The sequence below is a fragment of the Tiliqua scincoides genome, chromosome 4, assembly GCF_035046505.1.
Source record: "Tiliqua scincoides isolate rTilSci1 chromosome 4, rTilSci1.hap2, whole genome shotgun sequence".
Lineage (NCBI taxonomy): Eukaryota > Metazoa > Chordata > Lepidosauria > Squamata > Scincidae > Tiliqua > Tiliqua scincoides.
The window spans coordinates 48944469-48970691 of NC_089824.1; the positions used below are offsets into that span (position 1 = coordinate 48944469).

At 41.3% G+C, this 26223-nt stretch overlaps 1 protein-coding gene across 4 annotated transcripts in view; it reads right to left on the reverse strand.

Moving 5' to 3' along the window:
- Positions 1–5905: 5905 nt before the first annotated feature.
- Positions 5906–26223, reverse strand: part of MAPRE2 (microtubule associated protein RP/EB family member 2) — a 139027-nt gene continuing 118709 nt past the window's right edge. For all 4 annotated transcript variants that reach the window (XM_066626666.1, XM_066626668.1, XM_066626667.1 and 1 more), the window contains 3 exons: positions 13107–13246; positions 11638–11796; positions 5906–7314 (listed from right to left, as the gene is read on the reverse strand). In XM_066626666.1, the coding sequence (XP_066482763.1) occupies positions 7243–7314; positions 11638–11796; positions 13107–13246 (371 nt within the window). In that variant the 3' untranslated portion in view covers positions 5906–7242. The remainder of the gene's footprint in view (positions 7315–11637; positions 11797–13106; positions 13247–26223) is intronic.

The window sequence follows — 26223 nt, forward strand, 5'->3', positions numbered from 1 at the left end:
TTTATATTATCCAGGAAAACTATGCCTTTTTTGAATGTACATGGAGTATTTATTGTGGCCAAGGGTTTCCTTTAATAGAAGTGATTTTATTTTCTTCCCTTTTCAGTTCCTTCTAATACAGGCAATCCCACATGTAAAGTTTAGAGCAGCGTACAATCCCTATTCCTTCTAAAGTACCAGGATACTGCTGCTTTAGGAATACCCTCTGTCCAAGTCTAAATGGTGAACTTGTATAGAGGCTCCAAGCTACAATAATTTAAAAAAGTGGCAATTCTTGTTCCAAGTCACTGCAATTGCCAATATGAATTTTGTACTGTTTAAGTAATTCACTTATTGCACCTAGGAATTGTTTTTTTTTTGGGGGGGGGGAGCATGCACGTTATAAACCTTTGTATACTTATCCCAAGAGACCAAATATGCCACAATATTTAACAGTGTTTTAAAATTTTCAGAAACAAGAGCTCCATTAGTACAGCATTTAAACTATATCCATTTTATTAAATCATTTTTTTTCACTAGCAAATATTTTAATTTTCATTTGTGGGGAAAATGCTGTCCTAGAAATTCTCTGTGGGCATACATTCAAGAAAAATTTCCTCAAGCACCAAGTATTGGTTTAATTGTACCGTTTGCTGATATGGGTGCATTCCAAGAAGATGCCATTGAAACAATTCAGAAAGACTAGCACACAGAAGACAACTAGAAAATGTTGCAAGCATTTACATTTTATGTTTGAACTAGTAGAGTATATTGCCATTTACCTAATACAGTACTTTATTTTGATATAACATTTTTTATTGTAATTATCTGATGTCAGTAAATACAAGAAGCTTCAGTCTTTGCATTGACAATCTAGAATTTTCTCTGGTGTGGGATTGGATGAGGCAACTATTAACGGAACCCCACTGTAATGAAACCTAAACATATTTACATGGAAGTGAAGCCTGAATTGCAATTAAATTTATTTCTAAGTACATGCAGTTAGGATTTCAGTCTCACTTCAATTCAACCATCCTCTCAAATTGTGTGTGCTTGTGTGTTTTAATTATAATGCTAGAGAATTTGTGTCCCAACAAATGTAATTATGCCACATATATGTGAAGTTAATCTATGGATACTTTTCATGTGTAACTACCATATTGAAAAGAACAATAAATACGAAGCTGATACTTGTAAAAAAGTATGTCCATTTGCATTGTATTGCTTAAATTACAATAAACAATCTCCCAATTATTAGCTTTTAGTTTGTTTTATTTTAGCCCCCAGGAAATAAAGTAATGTTGTAAAAATATCTTCAGATTCCTTAAACTCTGGTACTATTGTATTTTTAATACTTATAACCTTTTTATAAGTATTGTCAACTAGTATTTGGAAAGCATTTAATAGAAAGGTTGGCAAAGGGTTTCATTTTTCTTCTCCCTCACATGCAGCCTGATCCCACCATGTTTAGTCAGAATCTGTTTGATGGGACTTGCTCTGAAGTGAGATTGCAGACCTACTGTAAACACCTCAGTCTTGCATCCCCTAAATGCCTCTGTCATGCACCCACCCATGATACCTCAACTCATCATGTTTGGACTTGATGTGCCTCAAAGATGTCTTTTACACATCCATCCATCCATGCTTTCCCTCATCAAGCTATTAGTTACAGCCACCTAGCAATAAAGTCCAGTCAAACCACTGATCCTGCTGTGGAACATACAATTAGTGAAAACTTCATCAGCATATCATAATTTGTATCATTAATTTCAGACATCAATGGTATCCTCAAATACACAAGAATTTTTACAAACCTGTGCCTTCAAGTATATTTCCATAAGAACAAAGTAATCTGATTGAAAAGACTCTGGATAAATTATTAGTTCAGCACTGAGCCAAACTATTTTGTTTAATTCTTACCTGGTAACACCCCAATCATTTGCATGAAATGTAACTCCTATTGTTACATTTGCATGAAAGTAACTCCTATTGTTTTCAGTAGTCTACAAATAAATGTGCTTAAACACATTACACCCTCATTTTTCATTTATGCAGCTAAAACAGTCTTTTCTGAGTCTGAGGAAACAAGATGACTCAGTTTTTCTCTTTCTCTACCTAAAATAGTGAAAAAATATTCAGGAAAAGGAGCAAAATGCAACAAAAAAGAAAGAAGAAATAATTGCTCCTCTTTCCTTCTAGGAGCAACAGACTGTTGCATGTTTATTTCTTAAGTGACTTGCAGCAGTTAATCATAACAGAAATTCAGCAGGAAGCAGTAGGGTCAATTTCCATGCAATTTTTCATGCAGCAATTTGCTATACCTCCTGTGACTTAGCAGAGACACAGAAAGGATGAAATTAGGAGATGCCCTTTATATAGCCACCCTACACCCAACTAGGTAGTCCCTTCACAGTTTCCTTCTGAACTTATCAGTCCCTTTAACAGAACACATAGCCCGCTTTATGTGAATTTCTTGGAAGTCCTGTTTAGTCAGAACTGTTGATGTGTCTGGTAAAAATCCAGAATCTTGAAGATCTCACTTTTATGGGAGTTAAGACCATGGACTTCATGATACTGCACCATCTAGGGTGCATTGCAACATTCAAGCATTAGGGTGCATGGCAACATTCAAGTATTAGTGCGCATGATAGTATTTTCTCCTACAGATGGTTTTTGTACACCTAACTTCCCATATGTGCAAAGCCTTGCCCATTTGCTGCTCTGACGGGGACACTTCCATCACTGTTCAAATTAGAGGGTCCTTAATAAAATCCACAAGTCTGGTCTGGGCAGGAGGTCTAGTCTAGAGGTCTGCGCCTCCGTTTGCCTGAAGATAACATCTGAAGGTCGCCAGTTAGAGGCCACCGGCACAGTGAATGGGAGACCTTGAAGCAGGTGACAAGCCCAGCTGAGTTATTCCACCTGCTCTTGGAGAGATGAAGGAGCTGCTTGTCAGCCTGCGTGGGAGGAATCTGGAGGCCAGAAAGTGATAACAGACCATAAAAGATCCATCTGAAATGTTGTGCGGTTCTTGAAAGATAGAACCTTTCTTCAATTGTAAAAATCCCTATGGGGATTTAGAACAGCCTGCCTATGTAAACCGCCTTGAATTAAAGTCTGAGGAGAAATCTGACGACCAAGAAAGGCGGTATATAAATGCCTGTATTATTATCATCATTATTATTATTATTAAGTCCAACTCTCTGGTGTACCTGGGGGATCAGGGAGGTAAATACTCTGAGCGGCACCCCACAAGGGGGAGCAGCATGACCCTTCCCCACCACCATTTTTTTTTCTTTTTGTGGGTCCATTTTTGAGGCCTTAGAAGGCCTTTTAAGCATGGCCTCCCCTACCCCCAGAAGGCCTTCTAAGGCCTTCAAAATGCTGAAAACAGCACTTACGGTTTTTGTGGAAAACCAAAAGTGCCATTTTTCTGGTGGTCCTGTGTCCCTGGGCAGCAACAGACCAGGTCCACAATTGGTCCCACCCCCTCATTTCTCCCAACTTTAATCAAATCATGACCTCCCCTTGTTATCTGAGCACTAAGCTCCATCTATACTACACTTCTCCCACGTATGCACTGCTGGTCCTTCAGCTGCTCTCTGTGTGTATTCAAGCAGCCATTAACTTTAGACTGAATTGTTCCCTTTATTTAAAAAAAAAAAAAAGAGCTCAGTGTTAACTGTGTTTTTTAAAGTACTATTTTCACAATTCATCCAGGGCTCTCTAAAGAGAAGCAGCTTTCCAAAAGGAGAAACTTCTCTTTATTTCCATTGGTTTCATCCCAAGGTGCTGTAAGGAAAGAAATGGGCTATGTACATTAGGTATTTAAATGCACTCAGCTTTGACCCAACTCCAATTGTCTGGGATGATAATCATTATATGAATATCCAACATGTATAACCTCATGAAGGTCTACTAAGTTAGACAGATTGTAACATATACTTTTTTTTTATTAAATATGTAAAAAGATAAACGCAAGTCAAGTTATTCACATATTCAGAGACCAAAAAAAGTCTACTCTATCATGCGACAATTGGTGGGTAACGTAAAGTGATTGATACATCTGAATAAGACTCTTTTTGCATCTATAATGTCATTACTTATCTATTTATAATTAACAATACATATGTTTACATTCCTTTCAGTTTACATTTAATATATAACCAAAGCTTTATGGTGTGCTATTTAGTAAAAGTAATTACAAATGCATATTAAAACCATAACGGAATAACAGGGTTACTCACCACAGGGGGGGGGGGAGTCCTCTTTCACTTTTCAAAGTCTCTCACTCCCCTCAGCACATTGGAGCAGATCAGGTTCTAATATATAAGTATTGATCTACATGCCCCCTAGTCCAGCCACTTTGTATACCCAACAAAACACAAACAAAAACGAAAAAGGAGAGGGGCAGGGAAGTTACTCCACAGATCAATTATACAAAAAGAACAAAAGAAAATCAGCTACACATTCCTTCCCCCCCCCCCCCCCACAAAATTCTAAGTGAAGGAAATTCTAAGTGGACTTAGGAGGGCAGAGTGGCTTTGATGGGAACTACCTAGGAACAAAGAAACCCAGAAAAGCTCGGATAGCGCTTCAAAAGGAAGTGGTCTGAACATTTGTTCAAGAGGGGAAAAAAGGACAACTGTATTGGTTGGTAGTGATGACTGACTGGGTGTTTAAAGGCTGGTTCAGAAGTATTATAATTGTCCCAAAGTCCTTTTGGTCACAATGGGCATTTTAGGAGACAGTACCTAGCATTGTAACGATCATGAATGTTTTAAAAACAGAAATATGTAAATCTTGGTTCTGTGCTGGATCATGACAGTATACTACATCTTCCTGAAAGCAACTCCTTTTTAAAAACTGTTTTATGTCTGCAGCCTTTAAGTCAGTAGTTCCCAAACTCTCTGAGAACTCCCTGAGAATTTGGGGACCACTGCATTTTCCTCATGGGGAGGGGTTAAGGCAGCAGTATGATCATCACATTGTGCCATTTTTTTTTACTTACCTGTGGCAGTGCTGGCCCTGCAGAGGGTCCAGTGAGTGTGCAGATATCTGCAGGGCTCCCTTATGTCCAAACTGCTTTAGAGAGTGAAAAAGGCCACTTTTGGTACTGTTGCAAAACCGGAAGTGGCCTATTTCACTATTTACAGCAGTTTGGAGGCACGGGTAACCCTGCAGAGGGGTCTGCAAACTCCCCAGACTCTCAAGAGAGCCAGTGCTGCCACAGGTAACTAAAAAATCCCTTGTCTCCAGCAGCAGTGTGATCATGGCAATTGTGTTACTGCCCTCACCATTGCCCCACCCCTTAAAGGGACATATACAGAGCTTTCCTGGCAAGGGCTTTGCGACATCCCAGTTTGGGAACCTCTGCTTTCAGTGAAACCAAACCACTTCTGCTAACAACAGCGAGGAAAACGCTAGCAATGGGGATGCTTTGATTTTCATAGGAATAGCAAGGTATGGGATACAAGCTATACAAACTCAACCGATCTATAGAGACTGGCTGCAGTTTTGTTGACCTAAAGGGATTAAGCTGAAGAAATGCAAACATTTGTTTAAATTATGAGAAGCCCTGTACGTGTTGCCTGAGCTGTGATTAATAAGAATCACTTTGCTGTGAAAGATTTCTGTAGAAAAAAAAAAAATTCTTTAAAAAATGCAAGATATCCTTCAATTTATAGATTAATGTAGGAAAACTCCATTTAGTCAGTGAAGCAGTGGCATTTAGTTTTCAAAATGCTATATGGAGATCTTCAGTAATTGTAGCCTGCAGGGGGTACTCTACTAGAATTTTGTTTTTGCACCTTACAAGCCAAATAACCAATTGAGAGGTGAAACAAACAAACCAGGAAAATCAAGTCATTAAAAAAAAAAGAACCAAAGAAATAAAACATAGAACTAGACTAAGAAAATGTGCAACTTATGTTTAAGAAATAAGGAATGTTTTAATACACAATTTGCTATAATTCAATTTATAAAATGCCATCACCTAAGTGCAAGATTAACAATGGTCATATTAAAAACAGGTGGCAATGAACATTTCTGCAAGTCATTTTTTCCACTCTGCCAATTCATTCAGTAGTCACAACCAGACCACAGAACCATTCCCATCTCATGTCCCTGATAATGCATCTTTCACCTTCTAGATCATGCTTGAAAACTGGCACCTGTGCGGAAACAGGTACTTGGCATTATATCTTAAGGATGACTCTATAAACACTTCAAGGAAAACCTATGCATGATTGTGCAAGTAACAGGTGTGGCATATCCAGGCTCCTGGTTTTAAAGTTTGTTCTCCACATGCCACAAAAGGGTAAATAAAAAGGCTGACAAGTCAATCCTATGTATTCTCCTATGTAGTCAATCCTCAGAAGTAAGTCCCATTATAATTAATGGGGTTTACTCCTATGTCAGTGTGTATAGGTTTGCAGCCCGATTCTCATAAACCTCATTGCCATCAGTGGGAAGCTGAACCCAAGTGACACCTGAACGTACAGGTATAGAGGTGAAGACTTTTTTCAATGCTTGAAACAGACACTGAATATGAAACTGAAATGGGAAGAATAATGTTTCTAGTAGTAAGGAAAGTGTCTCAAAGCTCTGAATGCAGGAGTTAGATAGGCATGTATTTTCCAGAAGTAAAGATATATTATACAGCTTTCTAACATGCTTTGGTGTACAACTTTAGGAGGACTAAAGTTCTTTTCATTTTTGTTTTTAATTAGTTGCTCATTTGTGAATTTTAATAAAAGATGGGAACAGGTATAATTTAAGTGTGATTTTGGTTGCTTCCCCCTCCTTTGCACAGTTTGATCAAATTTATGCCAAATGACCACAAAATGCAAGAAACCTAAACAGTACTTTTTTGCCATAAGAGATGCCCATATAAATAGTTTTGAACAAATTACAAATGTCATACTTAAGACAAAAGGAAAAAAAAATAAATATATATTATATATATATATTTTTTAAAAGCTGAACAAATCTCAAGCAGCCAAATAGTGGAGTTGCGGTGGTAGAAACCAGGAACAAAGCCCGGAGACCTCCTCAGTTGCATATCCTGATAGAAGACTTCTGCAAACACACCTTGGCAAAGGATGGGTATAGAATGCAGCGGGTGGGCTGACACTCACTATGGTACATTTATGTTAATGGCAGACTGAGAGTGATCGGTTTCAAGTCCGAGGCCACACACGTTCCATTCTTCGGAAGAAAAAGTTCCCACACAAAATTGAAATTAGCAAATATGCCGGGTGATCAGTACTCTTCCTGCTGCTGGGGCTGTTCAAGAACTTGTTCTTCGCCTTCATGATCTTCTGTGTGGCTCTCCTGTACATCAGAAGTGGGGGGAAAAAGTTTTATTTAAAACTGTTTAATACATGGCAGGGTAAAAACTTGGTAAAGCTAATGCATACCAAAAATACAGAAAGTGCTATTTCTCTACCCCTAACCCAGCTATTTTCAACCGTTTCCAGCTCACGCCACACTGTCAAGGCACTAAAAATTGTCAAGGCACACTCCCAGTTTTTTACTTACATTAATTACATTACATTTTTACTTACTTTAATTCCTAAAGGTAATTAGCAATTACCCTTGCTAATTGGGTAAGAGGCACTTTTTCAAGTGGGTGCTTGTAATGGAAGATCAGAAGGTCATCAGGTGGATGATGTGTTGACAGTGATTCCATGATTTGACAGCTGGTTGACAGCTCTGGGAAGGGAAGGGCTGGCTCCACAGCTGTAATCAATCAAGGCCAATGGGACTCTGATGGACACCTGAGCTTCATTTGACCTTGATGAGACTTTGAATGGACGTGGACTCATGGACTGAAGGGATGGCTCACCTGAGCCTAATTTGGAGCTAATGAGGTAGCTCACAGCTGAGCTGCATTTGGATCATGAGACATCCAAGGATAAAAGGCAGCTTTGGAAGGAGACAGGGCTACCCTGACCCAGGACCAAGAGTGGGACGCTGACCCAGTTGGAAGCTGGACCCTGACCCAGAGCGAGGAGCAGGACGCCGACCAGAGGGAGGACCCTGACCCAGAGCCAGAAGCGGGACGCTGACCCAGAGGAAGCCTGACGCTGACCCAGAGGGAAACCCGGACGGACCCACACTGGGAGAAGGGGACTGAAGAGAGGACTGCCAGGACCCTGCTGGAGGAGACACTCTGCTGGAGAGAACACTGCTGGAGAGGAGGAACTCTACTACAGAAGATTGGACTGGGAAGACTGGACTGTGCTTTGGAGACTGGATTGGACTTCGACTAGAGGCTTCAGACCTCCACCCACTAAGTTAAGTGGAGTTTTGGGGAGGGAAAGCCTCTGGACAAGAGGACTTGCAGCGAGTGTATGTGTTTGTAGCAATAAATTCTTGTTAATTGCTATAGATAAGAAGTTCTGTGTTTATTCCTTTGCACACCACAGCTGTGCTTCTTGGAAAAGGGGGGTGTTAATTAGCCAAAAAGCGGGCATTAGAAGGGAGTTGGGATATTTGGCAGAACAGTGCTCCTTCTTTTATTTAGCAGGGGGAGAGTAACTGGCCCTCCTCACCCCAGCAGTGTCTTTTCTAGTGGCTGTCTGCTCGTGTTTTAGATCTTTTAGATTGTGAGCCCTTTTGGGACAGGGAGCCATTAGTTATTTGCTTTTTCTCTGTAAACCGCATTGTGAACTTTTGTTGAAAAGCGGTATATAAATACTGTTCATAATAATTAATAATAAAATTACTACATTACAATTAATTTTTAATTAATATAATTAATACAATTAAATCATTACATGACAAAGGGCACAATCCTAACCAGGTCTACTCAGAAGTAAGTCATATTTTGTTCACTGGGGCTTACTCTCAGGAAAGTGTGGCTAGGATTGCAGCCAAAGGCTGGGGGGGGGAAGCACCTGTGGGACTTACTCCTGAGTAGACATGCCTAGGACTGGGCTTTTGGTTGCATTCTTTTCTCAAATACACGAGCAGGCAATTGGCACTTCTCTCTCCTCCTCTCCCCCACCCACCCCCTCCCACAGGCACATTCCCCCCTCATCTCATAATTGCAGTTAGTATCACTCCTACTGTCCATCCCCTCCAATCACTTGCCTCACATTCTTCCCCCCCCCATTGCCTGCTTCTGTATTTCAGAAAAAAGTGTGACCAAAAGCCCAATCCTAGGCATGTCTACTCAGAAGTAAGTCCCAGGAAAGTGGGGCTAGGAGAGCAACTTGAGAGCCCAGCCCAGCACAGTCATATCTACTCAGAAGTAAGTCCCATTATAGTCAATGGAGCTTACTCCCAGGAAAGTGTGGCTAGGATTGTGGCCCAAGGCAAAGCAGGGAGGGTCACTTTGGGGAGCTGCAGGCAACTGTGGCAAGGAGAAGGGACTTTTGTGAACCCTCAGCCAGCCCATTCTTAGGCTGGTGGCCTCAGCAGACTCCCTTGCTTCCTACCTGCTTGCCTGCCCCTGGCTCCCTCCTTCGCCCAGACCTCCTCCAGGCTTTTCTGGTTGCCCAATCAGCACGAAGGGCAGACAAGGGACTTGATACCCAATCCTAGGCCTGTCTACTCAGAAGTAAGCCCCATAATAGTCAAGCTTACTCACAGGTAAATGAGGATTGGGTTGCAGCCTCTCTCTTGTTCAGCAGCAGGAGGTGCAAAGCAGCTGTGGCTACTCCTTTTTCAGTCAAAGCAGCCACTTCTTCCGAGTGCAATGGTCTGCAGGTGTGCTGTGGGATTTTGGGGGAGGTTCCTAAATTAATAGGGCCATTGGGAGATGTGAGCCCCTGGGCTGGCACTGCAGCATACCTTCTCAATTGTCAAAAAACTGATGGTGTACCTTGACAATTTTAATACCTTGTCAGTGTGCCATGAGCTTTAAAAGGCTGAAAATTGCTGCTCTGTAAGCTAGGATCATTCTCAGCATGCCCCATGTTTCCACTTTTGCTTAAAGAGCCCAAGTGGAGGAAGGGATGATGCATTCCTATCCTTGGAACACAGTTAAAGTGTGCCACTTCCTTCCCATGCGCTGTTTAAATGAAAGAGGAACTGCAAGACACACTGGGAATTATCCCTGTTTACAGAGCAAAGCAAGAGATGTGCTTTACAGATCATCAAGGAGCAGCTCCTCTGACACAGCCCAGATTTGACTTAAACTAAAAATTATGCAAGTTGAGAAATGCCTGCAACTTTTCACCTGGGAACAGGTCCTAGGTGAAAATCCCATTGTTGAATGCAATGGGATTACTTCTGAATAAATGTGTATAGGACTATATTGTTAGAGAAGTTCCTACATTTTGCTTTCAATGTAGATTCTAGAGATTATGTATAGAGAAGGGGAGGTAGATAGAGGGTGCTGGAAACTTGTGGGCAAGAGTATAAAAGGGAGTTAAATTTCATCTTGGATTTGAACCTTGCATGTGTTAAGACCACAATCTGGCATTTTCCTTCATTTGAACCAAGTATAATTCTACTAGTACAACATTAAGGTTTAAAGACTATTAAGTTCACAATTAAGGCACAACCATTTTGTTGTGAGAATGCACCCTCTTTAAAAACTGAATATTTTTGTCTTGGGATTTCAGATTAAGTCTGTACCAATTCCAGGAGGTGTTATTATCAAGCAAGGCAGACGGACAGTAAGCATACCAAAATAAAATTGAATTCCCACAAAGTAACAATTGTGTTTCCTAGATCCTCTTTATGGAACATTCTAATATAAATAAAATAATCTGCTTAAAGTGCCAACAGTCCTTAAACTGTTAATATGTATTATGAAGTAGTGTACAATACAGAGACGCAGTAACTGAAAGCTAAATCTACATCTTTACAAGTCATTTGCCTTCCTTCATGAATACCAAGTTAAAGGCTAATCTTGTAGAAAGTAATTCTTGCCCTGTAAGACTTCTATGGAGTTAATTTCTGCCCTGCATGTGCAATATCCAAATTAGATGTGATAGGAAGGGAGGAAGGAGAAGTGGCTTTTCATTAAAGGTGAATGCTACTCATGAGAAAATCTTCAAAGATTTCAGGGGGCATACTAACTAGCAAAAGTCTGTTGTACAATTGCTTGCATTGCTAAGGCAACCAGGCAATGCTCCTCGTCTTTCCCTTTTTTGCAAGGGTGGACAGTGAAAATGCCCTTCAGACATAGTACAGAGAGTACTGTCTTGGCAATCCAAAAACATATTCTCTCTTCTCTCCATTCATTTGTTCAGAGTGGGGACAATGCTTCCTGTCCAATGCTATGTTATCACATAGCAAAATATGACTGGCTGTACAGTATCACTACTGATTGGCTGGTTCACACAGCCATTAAGCAATAGCACCAGGTTTTGTTTTGTTTTTTAATGCATTGTCACAGTACTATATAGAAATTCAGCTAGGAAATGAAAGCTGTTCTCATTTTAATAGCCACTGAATAACTACTACAGAACGTATCTAGGGAACAGAATCAGTTTAATGCCCCAGTTTGCATTAGACTTGGCATCTATAGTGAAAGATGCACTTTGCTCATCTTCCAACGAAGGTATTTCTGAAATGACACTATGTATTACATAAGATCTGCCTAAGTCTTCGGTATGCCAAGGCTACCTATTTCAGTTTTAGACATGTTACAAGGAAGAGTAACAAGAAAGAAAAAAACAATGATAATTTTGAACTTACATGGTCTTCTGAAGCATAGAGTACTTCCATTAGTCGCTGGACGAGGTCGTCATTTTCCCGCCCATGTTCTTGACAGAGAAGCTCAATCTCCCTTAACTTCCCAAAATAGAAATCTCTTTCCTTTTCCACACCTTCAAGTGCAAGTTTTAATGAATGTACCTGTAATAAGACAGCACTTCTAAGTACTGGATAATTGTATGCTGCAGATTTGTCAGTCTGTACTATTGCTAGGCAGAATAAATATTCACAAGCTTTAAACACACAGAAATGAGTTTATTATCTCACCATGAAAAATACCCTCCCCCCCCCCCAGTTTCCCGCAATAAAAAGAACATCTTATAGAGTGGCAACAGCCATAACTCCTCTGTTTCCATGACTCCTAATATAGGATTCTAGGAAAATGTGTATACACAGTAATAAATAAACATTCCATTAAGCTCTGTACCTTCCAAACATGCTACAAATGCCTTGTTTATATTTTGGGATCTTTAGGACAGCAAAACTGCAGGTCTTTTACATGCACGTAGGCAGGATTATTTACATGAAACAGAATTATGCTGGACCACGACAGACATTTGGTATCCCTCCTCCCACTGCAGGACTTCTTAGGTGATGCAGGAGATTGCACAAACATCCAATTTGAAGTTAAATAAACCCAAAGAGAAATGTATTTAAGTGATATTAGATTAATATCTGAGCAAGTACTGAGTGATTACAAAAACGTACTGACTTGAATTTAAAGTATACCAAGCCCACTTCCAAAAACTGTGCATAGAATTTACTTTAAAATCTTAGATTTTTTAAAACTGAGGTCATTCCTGATGGCTGCCTAATGGAATGCAAAGTAATTCTCAATTCAGTGCCATTCTGAGAAAAACTGGAACTTTCTTATTAGACCAGGCAAGATCACCTGTCAAAGTACAAGGTGAAAGAAATTGGAATTTTGAGTGGAAATTGAAAAGGAGGTGTAGTATAGAAGTTGAGCTGCCATCTTGCCTGAAGAAGCTATGCAGGATCAGCTTTTGTCTAGCCTTGGATGAACAAAGGAACGCAGCTGATGGAATCCTAGAGACCTTGTGCTCATTCTATGCCCCTACTGTTCCTTTGCTACATTACAGAGCAACATGGAGGTGGGAGAAAAAGAGAATAAGAAGCCAAGAGGGAGAGGGTCCAGCAACAGCTCCACTCCACACTAACCAGGAGGGCCTTTTACAACCCAATAGATGGAAGGTGTAGCTGCCTGGCATCTCATTTTTCTTCTGTATCCATAAAGGCATTTTTGCTGATCATTAGGCTGGTGCTGGACTGCTCTGCTGCACTCATGAGACATGCTGTGAGAACAACTGCGCAGAAACCACCACCAGACTATGTGAAAAGGTTATTTGCCATTGCTACCTATTCAGCACCCTAAGAGTTCACTGAAGTGCTCAGGTTCATTTTCTTTGTGGCAGCGCAAGCAGCTCAGTTACCTGTTCACTGAGCTGTATGACTTGTGTCTCCAAATCTTTGTCAGATTTGGATGCTGAACTGCTTGGTGGTGTCTTTTTTGCTGATGAAGGACGAGAGGGTGTAGATCCTGGTTTTGAAGCTGGACTGGATTTGGCAGCACCTGAAAACATGCATAAAAATGTTTTGAAACAGTAGCTGGGCCCTTCGTTGGGTAATGGATTTCCTTGCAACTTAATGTTGACTCTTTTTAAAGAAAAAATGTTTTGCTTACACATGTGTATGGAATTATACTGCCCAATGGTACAAAAGCAAAGTTTAGCAGTTCTGTGAATTTCAGCATAACTATAAAATAGTGCAAACAATCTTGAGCAGTAAGAAAACAAAATAATTTCTTGATACAAGTTTTAAATTTGTATAGATTTTTCAGGAAACCAATACAGACAAATTAGGCCTAAGTGTTTGATTTCAAGGAGGAAAAAGGATGATTTTGCAGAGTTTGTAAGTTCTGCTTACATGTACAATTCAAAGCGTAGCCCAATACAGGTATTCATTTTCTTGTGTAAAAAATATATAAATAATTTGAATCAAGCCACTGAAAGGTAGACCTTCCAATATCCTTGCATTCTTGACATAATCTAAACCTAGCAAAAGGAAAAATTGAATGTACTATATGCTTTGGATGAGCTAAATACACAAAGTTAAACAGTGGAGACCCCTGCAGTTCAAAGCAAGCTTTTAAACTGTTTTAACTCTTGCCATTTTTCCATCATGTTTTCCTGAAATTTGGTTACATACTACTCTCACCAGTTACATTTTTCATGCTATGCTACCACCGTAAGGAGAAACCACATTGATTTTTCAATGTATAATTTTCAGGCTTTATAATACTAGAACACTGAAAAAGATGCTTTAAAATATGGTACTGTTTTTGTTCCATAATCCTTAAAAGTTAAAAAAAATAAAATAAAAACAAAGCACCACAACACATCATTAACCTTTGTAATAATGCAAAGACACCAGCAAATATAAATATCAAATATCCCTTGTAGTAAACAAAAAAAAACCCACCTTACAGCTCCTATAACAAAGACACACAGTAAAGAACACCGTCCTGGATCATGACTCATAGAGTGTGTGGCAGGGAGGCAGAAGAGAGCAGAATGGAGGTCGGAAGGGGGTGTTTCAGGTCAGGGGGGTGGGAAGGGGTGGTTCAGTACCAGGGGTGGGGACAGCGGTCTCTGCCATATTCTAAGCCCCATCCCAGGTCTGTCAGCCTTAACCGGGACTACTCAGTTATGAGCCAGCAATTCAACTGGCACAGACCAGAGTAGCCCCATTCAGCAGACTGGGGCTTCACAAGGGGTTAGGAAACAAATCTTCCCTTATCCTGAGGAGACCTCCTGCCTGCTCAATTCCAGTGCTGACTACAGCATGGGCCAAGTGGCCCCGATGCACCAGCATTAGATAGGATTGGGCTGTGAATGCCCTACATGTAATTTACTGTACTAGTGAGCAACCACTCACCTTCCATGAACTATTATAATGAATGAAAAATGAAAAAGAAAAGGTCAGCCTGGCTAACTGCCCTCCACAAGCCAGAGCCAACTATCCTGTAGCTGTCTTACAATATCTGTTTGACACCACAGGAGAGAGCGGTGTGCAAACACAACATTGTGAATAATACAATATATAAAATGAACAAATTGGGTGGAAAAGAACTGTGTTTAAACTGAAGGGGGCAATATGGGAAAGAAAACTTGGCACATGCATCACTTGCCACTGTAGCAATGACTGATCTCCAGAAAACATCACTGTTCACATCAAGCTAGGAAAAGAAATTTGCCACTTCAGGAAACCCTTTGCTTTTCCCCCATTAATAAAGTTTTGTACCACCAGCAATGCACAGACTCATCCTACCGATTTGACTTGGCATCTTATTTCTAAAGTTCAACACTCAGATGTGGCCTGGTATGCACAGGAGTTCCATTCCAGACCCCCCTCTCTTTCCCCAATGTTGCCCCAGAATGCATTGTGCTTATTATCTTCTTGGTCACGATACATTCTGGGATGACACTGGGGGAAGGGAGAAGCTTCGGATTGATCAGGAAAGTGGCTTTAGGCAGCTCAGAAGGCTGAAAACGCAGTGGTTTCACTGTACTGCAGTAGGAACAGCTATTTTTAGCCTTCTCCTTCACTTTCCAAACCTTTTAAAAGGGTATTTCCAGCATCTGCTGAACCATGGATAACCAAAACAACAGGTACTGAATCTGCAGATACTGGGGTACGCCTGTACATTTAGATTTTCTGTATTTCTTCTGCCCAGAAAACCAATTTCAAAAACCCAACTGACACAGTGCATCTAGTTATCTGTTCATTCAGCTTCAGGCCTTTCTCTATACAGTTTCACACTTTGAGGACGGCTTTGTTTTTTGGGTTTTTTTTTGCTGTGATAGTGTTATATAAAATGGATACAGGTATCAAGACAAGACATTACAGATTTCTCAGATATCGTTTTAATGTTTGCCCTAAATGCATAATTACTACTCTCATTCTCATTGCAATTGAGCATTTCGCCCACTGCATGTCTTTTTTTCAATACAAGCTTTGACTGTTGGGAGGGGGAGCTCACTTGTGCTACCTCAGTTCTTACACTTTCATATCTTTTGCAGATTATTCCAAAGTGCCTAAATACATACAGTTATTTGACAAGAGATTGCTCAACTAATGTGTTCCAGGAAGTGATCTAAATACGTGATAATTTTTAGTTACAATTTAGGTCAAATATATTTTAAATTCAGAACTTGGATTCTAGATGCGACCCACGATAAGCTATGTTATGGTGGAGTATTTGATAATATAGCAAGTGCAAGTTTTAATATGTATGGACATACTAAATATTTCTGCAACAGAGACCCCCCAAGTAAGTAGGGAAAAATCCCTTCTGTCCCTGACAATGATGTGATTGCAGCGATCATGTCGCTGCCCCCTCCCCCGCAAGCACTTACAGGTTCCCAAACTCTTCCTGAGAGTTTGGGAACCACTGCCATAAAGCATGTTTGTGATGACTCAGGAGTAGGCAGCGCCAGTGGGAAGGTTTGCACTATCCTACCAATGCTGGATCCTAATCCCTGGCTGGTGGCGGAGGTAAGTAATGCGCTGAGTGACACAGAAGCTGGGAGAGGGTGGAACAGCGGTTGGGAGAGGCCATTTCTGGCCAGGGAAAGTGAGAAACAGGGGACAGGGCTTGCCCAGAAAGGAAGCGGGATCAGCAGAGCAGGCCTCCATCATATTCTATCCTTCTTGGGCCTGGAAGCCAAACATGGGACTTCTTAGATGTGAGCTAGTTAAATAGCTGGTACAGATATGAGTAGCCCCATTGGGCAGCCCTTACCTCCAACCTGCTCCTAAACTGTGCTGGATACAGTGGCAGCCATGTAATCCTGCTGCACCAGCACAGGTTAGGATTGGGCTACCCGTGGATACAATGTTTTCAGCTGGTGTAAGCAACCTTCAGTCTCGAAAGACTATGGTATTGCGCTCTGAAAGGTGGTTCTGGAACAGCGTCTAGTGTGGCTGAAAAGGCCGATTTGGGAGTGACAATCCCTTCCACACTGGGAGCAAGTGCAGTCTGTCCCTGGTCTGTCTCCCTGGCTATGGGCCTTCCTTCTTTGCCTCTTAGCCTCAGACTGTTGGCTAAGTGTTTCTTCAAACTGGGAAAGGCCATGCTGCACAGCCTGCCTCCAAGCGGGCTGCTCAGAGGCCAGGGTTTCCCACTTGTTGAGGTCCACTCCTAAGGCCTTCAGCTGGTGACACTTCACAATATTAGGTCAAAGGAAGTGTTCAGGATTCATCTTGACACTGATTACCTTTCTTTGATTCAACTACAGTGATGCCTCGCAAGACGAATGCCACGCGCAATGAAAAACTCGCAAGACGAAAGCGTTTTGCGATTTTTTTGGTGACTCGCAAGACAAATTTTTCTATGGCCGTGCTTCGCAAGACGAATTTTTTTGCATTTTTTTGTTTGTTTGTTTGGTTTAGCTTCGCAAGACAAAATTTTCGCAATATGAAACGACTTGCAGAACAAATTAATTTTGTCTTGCAAGGCATCACTGTACTTTGTTCTTATTACAGATTACATTGAAAGCCTAAAGCAAATATATAATTCCATGTATCTCCAATTAGTATGTAAAAGGTGACAATTATTTCATTTTATATGGTTGATCCTTTTCATTAAATGTTAATGAGAGAGTGTACAAATGCCACCAGGCCCTTTTTAAAAAAAAATGGCACACTGCTCAATCTATCAAAAATGCAAATTGCAAAGGAACTGTATTAAGATATGCAAAAAACGTTATTGCCAGTAAAACTAATTGGGAAGTCAAAGGAGGAAGCAGCTCTTGAAGCAACTGGCCTAAAGCAAATGTTTCAAATAGCTGAATATGAAATACTATAAATCTAAAATGATTGCTGTTTTTGGATTATGTGAAAATCGATGCAATACAATGGAATACAGCTGGGTTTCTCAAATTCTTAGTTTGTGAATACAGCTCCAATAGGAGAATTTATTTACATGCATCTTGTGTAGCAGGTAGTGATCACCTATTATTTTTATTTTACATTCCTGTAAGGCTGCAGTTTTCAAACGCTCCAGGAGTTTGAAAAGTACAGTAAGTTCTTGTGGAGGGGGGGAAGCCATGGGGGCAGGGGGAAGGCAGCGAAGCAATCCCCAGGATTGCGCTGTTCAGGAGGGCTGCAAGAACTGGGATGCACTCACCAGTCCCTGCAGCATTGTTCTGGGAGCCCTGCATGAGCACCTGCAGGACTCCCCAGCTCATTCAAAGTGAAAGTAGAGCGATTGTGCTCCACTTCCACAAAACCGGTACTACTATAGTACTACTACAAGCCAGTAATGAAGAAAAACTTTCATCTTAAACAGATCTTTTCAAGTGTTTGTATTTGTGTATCCAACATAGGACTGTATCTCTTTTGAAAGTACTAACACAGTAAAGCAAACTTATATGGACAGTCTGAGTGAATTTTCTTTTTAAAACTTTAGTTTTTAATTGCCCATACATTTGCAATAATTTCTGATTATATCAATTTTACCTTAACTCTTTAAGAACATAAGAACAGCCCCACTGGATCAGGCCATAGGCCCATCTAGTCCAGCTTCCTGACTTAATACTGCTGAGACTTGTAACAAGCAACATTACAGCACTAGAGATTAAGTATTGCTTTGTAATGGAGTCCTCTAGCTCACTGGCCAGAGAGGCATCTTTTAAAGTGGTGTCCTCTTATATTATATTATACCATAGTCCTCTTATATTATACCATAGTCTTTCGAGACTGAAGGTTGCCAATACCTCTTATATTAGCAGGGAGAGAGCAACTGTCCCTTTTCACCCAAGCATGGCCTCTTTTCCAGTGCCTGTCTCTTCTACATTGATTTATTTTGCTGTATAAACTGTTGTGTGAACAACTGCTTGTTGAAAAGCAGTCTAGAAATAATGAAATCTTATTTCATTATGATATGCATCATAATGCACTGAGAACCAGCAAGCAGTACTGCTAGTAAGACTGATGTTAAAGACCTGCTGTTACTTATACTAACATAAGAACATAAGAACAGCCCCACTGGATCAGGCCATAGGCCCATCTAGTCCAGCTTCCTGTATCTCACAGCGGCCCACCAAATGCCCCAGGGAGCACACCAGATAACAAGAGACCTCATCCTGGTGCCCTCCCTTGCATCTGGCATTCTGACATAGCCCATTTCTAAAATCAGGAGGTTGCGCATACACATCATGGCTTGTACCCCATAATGGATTTTTCCTCCAGAAACTTGTACAATCCCCTTTTAAAGGCGCCTAGGCTAGTCACCAGCACCACATCCTGTGGCAAGGAGTTCCACAGACCGACCACATGCTGAGTAAAGAAATATTTTCTTTTGTCTGTCCTAACCCGCCCAACACTCAATTTTAGTGGATGTCCCCTGGTTCTGGTATTATGTGAGAGTGTAAAGAGCATCTCCCTATCCACTCTGTCCATCCCCTGCATAATTTTGTATGTCTCAATCATGTCCCCCCTCAGGTGTCTCTTTTCTAGGCTGAAGAGGCCCAAACGCCATAGCCTTTCCTTATAAGGAAGGTGCCCCAGCCCCGTAATCATCTTAGTCGCTCTCTTTTGCACCTTTTCCATTTCTACTATGTCTTTTTTGAGATGCAGCGACCAGAACTGGACGCAATAATCCAGGTGTGGCCTTACCATAGATTTGTACAACGGCATTATAATACTAGCCATTTTGTTCTCAATACCCTTCCTAATGATCCCAAGCATAGAATTTGCCTTCTTCACTGCCGCCGCACATTGGGTCGACACTTTCATTGACCTGTCCACCACCACCCCAAGATCTCTCTCCTGATCTGACACAGACAGCTCAGAACCCATCAGCCTATATCTAAAGTTTTGATTTTTTGCCCCAATGTGCATGACTTTACACTTACTGACATTGAAGCGCATCTGCCATTTTGCTGCCCATTCTGCCACTCTGGAGAGATCCTTCTGGAGCTCCTCACAATCACTTCTGGTCTTCACCACTCAGAAAAGTTTGGTGTCATCTGCAAACTTAGCCACTTCACTGCTCAACCCTGTCTCCAGGTCATTTATGAAGAGGTGGAAAACGCATCAGTGGGATACCGCAATCCCGGGCTATAAACTCTACAGGAGGGACAGGCAGGGGCGTGTTGGAGGTGGGGTGGCCGTTTATGTTAAAGAAGGGATAGAATCAAGCAAAGTAGAGATTGAAGGTGGGTCCGACTCCACCGTAGAATCTCTGTGGGTTAAATTACCAGGTTTGTGCAGCGATGTAATACTGGGGGCGTGCTATCATCCTCCAGACCAGAAATCGGATGGGGACCTTGAAATGAGGAAACAGATCAGGGAGGTGACAAGGAGGGACAGGGTTGTAATCACGGGGGACTTCAATTATCCTCATATTGACTGGGTCAATTTGTGTTCTGGTCACGATAAGGAAACCGGATTTCTTGACGTGTTAAATGACTGTGGCTTAGAGCAGCTAGTCACGGAGCCCACCAGAAGAAAGGTGACTATGGATTTAATATTGTGCGGTACGCAGGAACTGGTTAGAGATGTAAACGTTACTGAGCCATTGGGGAACAGTGATCATGCTGCGATCCGTTTTGACGTGCACGTTGGGGGAAGAATACCAGGCAAATTTCTAACAAAAACCCTTGACTTCTGACGGGCGGATTTCCCTCAAATGAGGAGGCTGGTTAGAAGGAGGTTGAAAGGGAGGGTAAAAAGAGTCCAATCTCTCCAGAGTGCATGGAGGCTGCTTAAAACAACAGTAATAGAGGCCCAGCAGAGGTGTATACCGCAAAGAAAGAAGGGTTCCACTAAATCCAGGAGGGTGCCCGCATGGCTAACCAGCCAAGTTAGAGAGGCTGTGAAGGGCAAGGAAGCTTCCCTCCGTAAATGGAAGTCTTGCCCTAATGAGGAGAATAAAAAGGAACATAAACTGTGACAAAAGAAATGTAAGAAGGTGATAGGGGAGGCCAAGCGAGACTATGAGGAACGCATGGCCAGCAACATTAAGGGGAATAATAAAAGCTTCTTCAAATATGTTAGAAGCAGGAAACCCGCCAGAGAAGCGGTTGGTCCTCTGGATGGTGAGGGAGGGAAAAGGGAGATAAAAGGAGACTTAGAGATGGCAGAGAAATTAAATGAGTTCTTTGCATCTGTCTTCACAGCAGAAGACCTCGGGCAGATACCGCTGCCCGAACGGCCCCTCCTGACCGAGGAGTTAAGTCAGATAGAAGTTAAAAGAGAAGATGTTTCAGACCTCATTGATAAATTAAAGATCAACAAGTCACCGGGCCCTGATGGCATCCACCCAAGAGTTATTAAGGAATTGAAGAATGAAGTTGCAGATCTCTTGACTAAAATATGCAACTTTTCCCTCAAAACGGCCACAGTGCCAGAGGATTGGAGGATAGCAAATGTCACACCTATCTTTAAAAAGTGAAAGAGGGGGGACCCGGGAAACTATAGGCCGGTCAGCCTAACATCCATACCGGGTAAGATGGTGGAATGCCTCATCAAAGATAGGATCTCAAAACACATAGACGAATAGGCCTATAAGCTAGACAAGGCAAGACAACATCAGGGCAGTCAAGATATTAGTCCCAAGAAACTATTTATGCTATATTTCCAAGCCACATTATCCCTGACCTGCAATGACCTGCTTGAACAATTGCTGTCTTAATGCACCGGAGAATCTATCATGAGTTGATTATTTCCCATATTCCAACTAGCAGTTCTTTATAAACAGTTAACTTCTTTAGAAAGATGGAGATCAATTTACAGAAAGAGGAAACAGATGCTAGACTCCATGGGGATCCAAAAGTTTGGAATCAGAGTAAGACTGAAAATAGTTCCAGCTTGCTTTTGTGGGTTAACTTTCAGACCTGACTGTGGGAAACTGAGAGGCTAAAATGTATAGAAATAGTTACACAGTAGCATGTTTTTCAAAGTAGTGATCTATTTTTTCATATTCTCTGAAACATATTCCATTTTAGAGGTAATAGGAAAAGGTAATGAAGGCACTGAACACTCTACTCAGTCTTCTCTGCATTTTGAGTTCTTCACAGACACTGTTAGGGTTGGGCCGAAATGGATTTTCCTTTCACAAAAGTGTTTTTTATCTGCTGTGAAAATGGGACTTCACCTTTAGTGTTTTTTGGACGTGTGTACATGAAGAGATGAAAACATCTGCCTCCTTTAAAATGGCAACTGCCATTTTAAAAGAAAGCAATTCACAATGTTATGTTCAATATCCTCTTGGACTCTCCCTTGGCAAGTGCTTTGTCAAGGAAGGAGGAAGATGTCATTTCACAGTAAAAAGCAAATTTATACCTGCCTTCTGAGGATCACAGTTCATGTATCCGATGCAGACTATGAAATATTATGCTATAATAAACAGCATACACTGTATATAGCTTTAATAAAGTTGTTCATCTTCAAAAAAAAGCACCACAAGCCTCTTTGTTGTTTTCCCCTCTTGGGGAGCACTGCTCTTTGTGAACAGCAGCAGAAACCAATGCAGGATAGACTAGTGCTGATCAAATGAAAACATACAATAGATAAAGAACCATCTTTAGCCATCTGCATTGAGTGGGGAGGAATTTTGGTAGACCTTGGTTACAAACATAAAGCATCTCTAATGTTGGAGGATCTGTAGTAATTATATGCAACCACCACCACAATATTCTTGCAATCTTTGTAAACAGGAGAAAGGGAGACATCCTGTCCCAATGTCACTTTTCATCTCCTATCAAGCAAAGCATCTGAGTCAAGACAGACAGTAGAAAGGAATGTAATGTACTCATTTTCTATCTGCAGGAAATTGACAGCTGGGTACCACTGAAACACACTATCTACCACTGCATTCTTTAGTGGTATAGTCCTGGAAAGAACTATAGTGGTATAGTCCTGGAAAGAACTAGTCCTGGTATAGTCCTGAACTAGTCCTGGTATAGTCCTGAACAGTTAGATAGGATCTTCTGTGGTGGCACTCTGTCCCCTATGATGTGAGAACTGTCCTCCTCCTTAGAGATGTTCTGGTAGGGTTTAAAGACTTTTAAAAATTTATACTAGCTTTTGAGAGTAGTTAATTGGAGTCGGGTTACTTTTGTGAACTGCTTTTACTGCTGCTGCTATTACCAATAGTCTATTTTTTATTTTATATGTGCTGATCCTGTTTTATGTCACTACTTATTTGAATTCTTTATGTTGCTGCTATTCTACGGATTTATATGATTTGGTTATTTTCTGTAATTGGCTGTGGTTGGTCACCTGAATGGATTTTATCAGATATATTTTATTGTTGTGTAATTTTTAAATTTTGTCATTTTATTATCAACTCATTTTGAATTTTTTGTACAGCTGGAGATATGTACAGATATGTATGAGCTGGATAACCTCAAGATGCCCCAATATGCTATGGCAGAACTAGTGCTGCATTGGAGAGTTTGATAAGCAAGAGCTCAGTTTTAAGTTCAGAATCTGTGTGTCACTTGTGTGTTTTTTCTTTTGACATTAAACCTTGGCTCAACAATTTACGGACTTAGATTAAAGAGTGGGCAGCCCAATCCTGAGCTGCCCGGAGCTCCCAGGCTCAGCAGCTCCACAGAGGGTTCCCACCAGATCCTGCACCCCCCCACGTTACCATGGGAGGCTCCTTGGGAGAAGGGAAGGGAGTAAGGGAAGCAGCCCCACAATGGGGCTACTCACTTTAGCGGCGACCAAAAATTCGGCGCTAAAGTAAAGGCGCTTGTGTAGGGCGAACAGCCCCGTACAACCGCCTTGGATCCTGCGAAGTTCAGCTCCGCGGATCTGCCTCTCCCCCTCCCCCCAACATGCCATCCCACGCCCCCGGCCATGCTTCCCCCTCCCTGGAACACCTCCCCCACGCCCCTGGCCATGCTCCTGCCTCCTGTTCCGCAGCCCAGCTGTCCAGGAAACCGCGGAGCTGTGGAACCCAGGCAACCACCGGGCACTAGCCCAGTGCTGGCTGGTGCTGGGCTAGCTCTGGCGGGAGCCCAGCGGTGAGCCCCACAAACGTGCCTCACGGCACATTTGTGACTGTGGTCCGCAGCAGGGAGCCATGCCTTGGACCTCAGGATTGGGCTCTAAATCAGTTCAGTTCAGTAAGACCTTTATTGGCATAAAAATTACCGTATTTTTTGCTCCATAAGACGCACTTTTTCCCCCCAAAAAAGTGGGGGGGGGAAGTGTGTGCGTCTTATGGAGCGAATACTGCAAAGCTGCAGGCGTTCTCAGGGCAGCAGAGCCTCCTTGGCAGGTGCTTCTGCCCCTGACCAGGGTCCTGCCTGCGCTCAATGGTAATGCAAATGCAATGGTAATGCAAATGCAAATTGTAATGCAAATGCCGGCGCTCAATGGTAATGCAAATGTTCAGCGCTTAGTGACAATGCACTTGCAGAAAAATACTACAGTACCTCATTCTACCAGTGCAAGGATGATAAAGCAGAAAAGGCTAGCATATAAAATTCCTTTTAAACTAGAGGTAGTAAAATATGCCAAGGAGCATGGAAACAGAGCAGCGGAGAGACATATTTTATTACACTATTTGATTCAGAATATTTTTTTTCCTGTTTTCCTCCTCTAAAAACTAGGTGCGTCTTATGGTCAGGTGCGTCTTATAGAGTGAAAAATACGGTAAATAGAATGCTCTTGGCAATTTACATGGAGAAGGATTGCATATGTACTGAATCCTATACACATCCTACAACCATTTTCCAATAGCACTTGCTGGAATACTTGCTCAAAAGCTGCAGCTGCATCCATGGAGGACTGCATCTGTATGCTATGCAAACACATTTACAAGAACAGCTGGGCTGCATCAAATGGAGCCCTTTTCGAAAAGTAACTAGCCCTTAAATGTCTACAACTGTAAACTTTTTATATAATCCAAGCATCTGGTTTGGCCATCAGTACTTCTACCATAGTTTTTGATTTGCTAAATTTAAAGTAGCAGCTGACTTTTTTTTAAACTTTTAAATTCCTGTATTTTTCAGGCTGTAAACTGATGGGGAGGATAAGATGAAGGTGCTAAATTTCCCAGGTTTTTAATCTTCATCCATAAAAAAAGGTGACCTGGAGTATAAGAGAATGGTTGCAACAATTGAACTAAAAATGCATGGATAGTTGTCTTGAAGACAACTGCAAAACAAGGCTAAATGAGAGTTGATAGCATGGATTTTTGTGTTCCATCCACAGTAAGTCAGTCAAGATATAAGACAAGGCTGGCAAAAAGTAAAGTTAACATTTTATAATCCCAAAATACATACAAAATGCAAGTGTTCTGCCTCAGTTATAATTGGTACATTTGTGTTTCAAACATGTATTTTTCTTTTAATGTCCCAAATAGCAGAATGGAGGAAGAACAGGGATCATGCTGCTAAAAGGGGGGGGGGGGAACCATGTTTAACATGTAGGCAGCTTTTATAACTGATGCATTAATTGCATATATTCAGATATAAGAAATTTTGTAAATTGGTATGAACAAGAAGCAACCACCAGATTATATACTATTACTGGTTTTAACATGCAACTATCTATTCATGTGAATGGCAATATTGAGAAATTGGAAGTTCCACGTCTCAAAGCACACAGAGTTTATCACATGTAATCCTGGAGTTACCTTTGATGAAAAAAACCACTCTTTATTCATTGCTCAAGTGGGATTTGCCTTTACTAACACTGCTGACATACTGAGCAAAAGGTCACAGTCAAATCAGCTTATGTTGTGTGTATGCAGGAGAATTATCGGATGCCCCAGGAGGTGTAAGAATTCTGAACTAAATGCTGCTCACAAGATAATTAGGAGTTAAGGCATTCTGTAATCAAAGCAAAATATATATTGCAACTGAGATTACTCATGCTTCCAAAATTGTTTACAATTACCAACAAAAGCTTGCTATGAGACACAGTAACTGAAAAAAGTGTGTACTTTGAACTTGTATAAATCCATTGTTATCAAATGATTACCCTCATTAGTTTAACAAATGGGAAAGCAAAGAAACTCCTTGGGGTCGAAGGTCAATTGGGGGTTTAAGCACCAAAGACCAGAATAGATCCACTGAAAATTAGCCAGAATGTTGAATTCTACTTATTTTATGGTAGTTCAATTTTTGGTAGCTGGTAAGTTTTTAGCATGGATACACTTTGCCAGCAAATCTTCCCTGCCATAGGAGCCCCCTTTCAAAGTATCCATAAGGTTGAGCACCCTTCTGGGACAGCATAAGATGCAAAACTGGGCGGTAAAGCTACAGTCGAAGGAGGAGATCAGCAGAATTGAGGACCTTTCCCTGATACAAGCAGAAGTGCATTCTATGTACGCTATCACTCTGTTGAATCCAAACCATACTTAGGAGCTGGTGACCTCATTCTGATTTCAACACCATCTAGACGAGGCTACACATTTTAGATGGTAACCACCAATTTTATTTTCTGATCAAACACCCCCACACACACACACCTTTGTGTCAGTCAGCAATCAGTGCTCCTGTTCCATGAATTCTGTCAAAGATC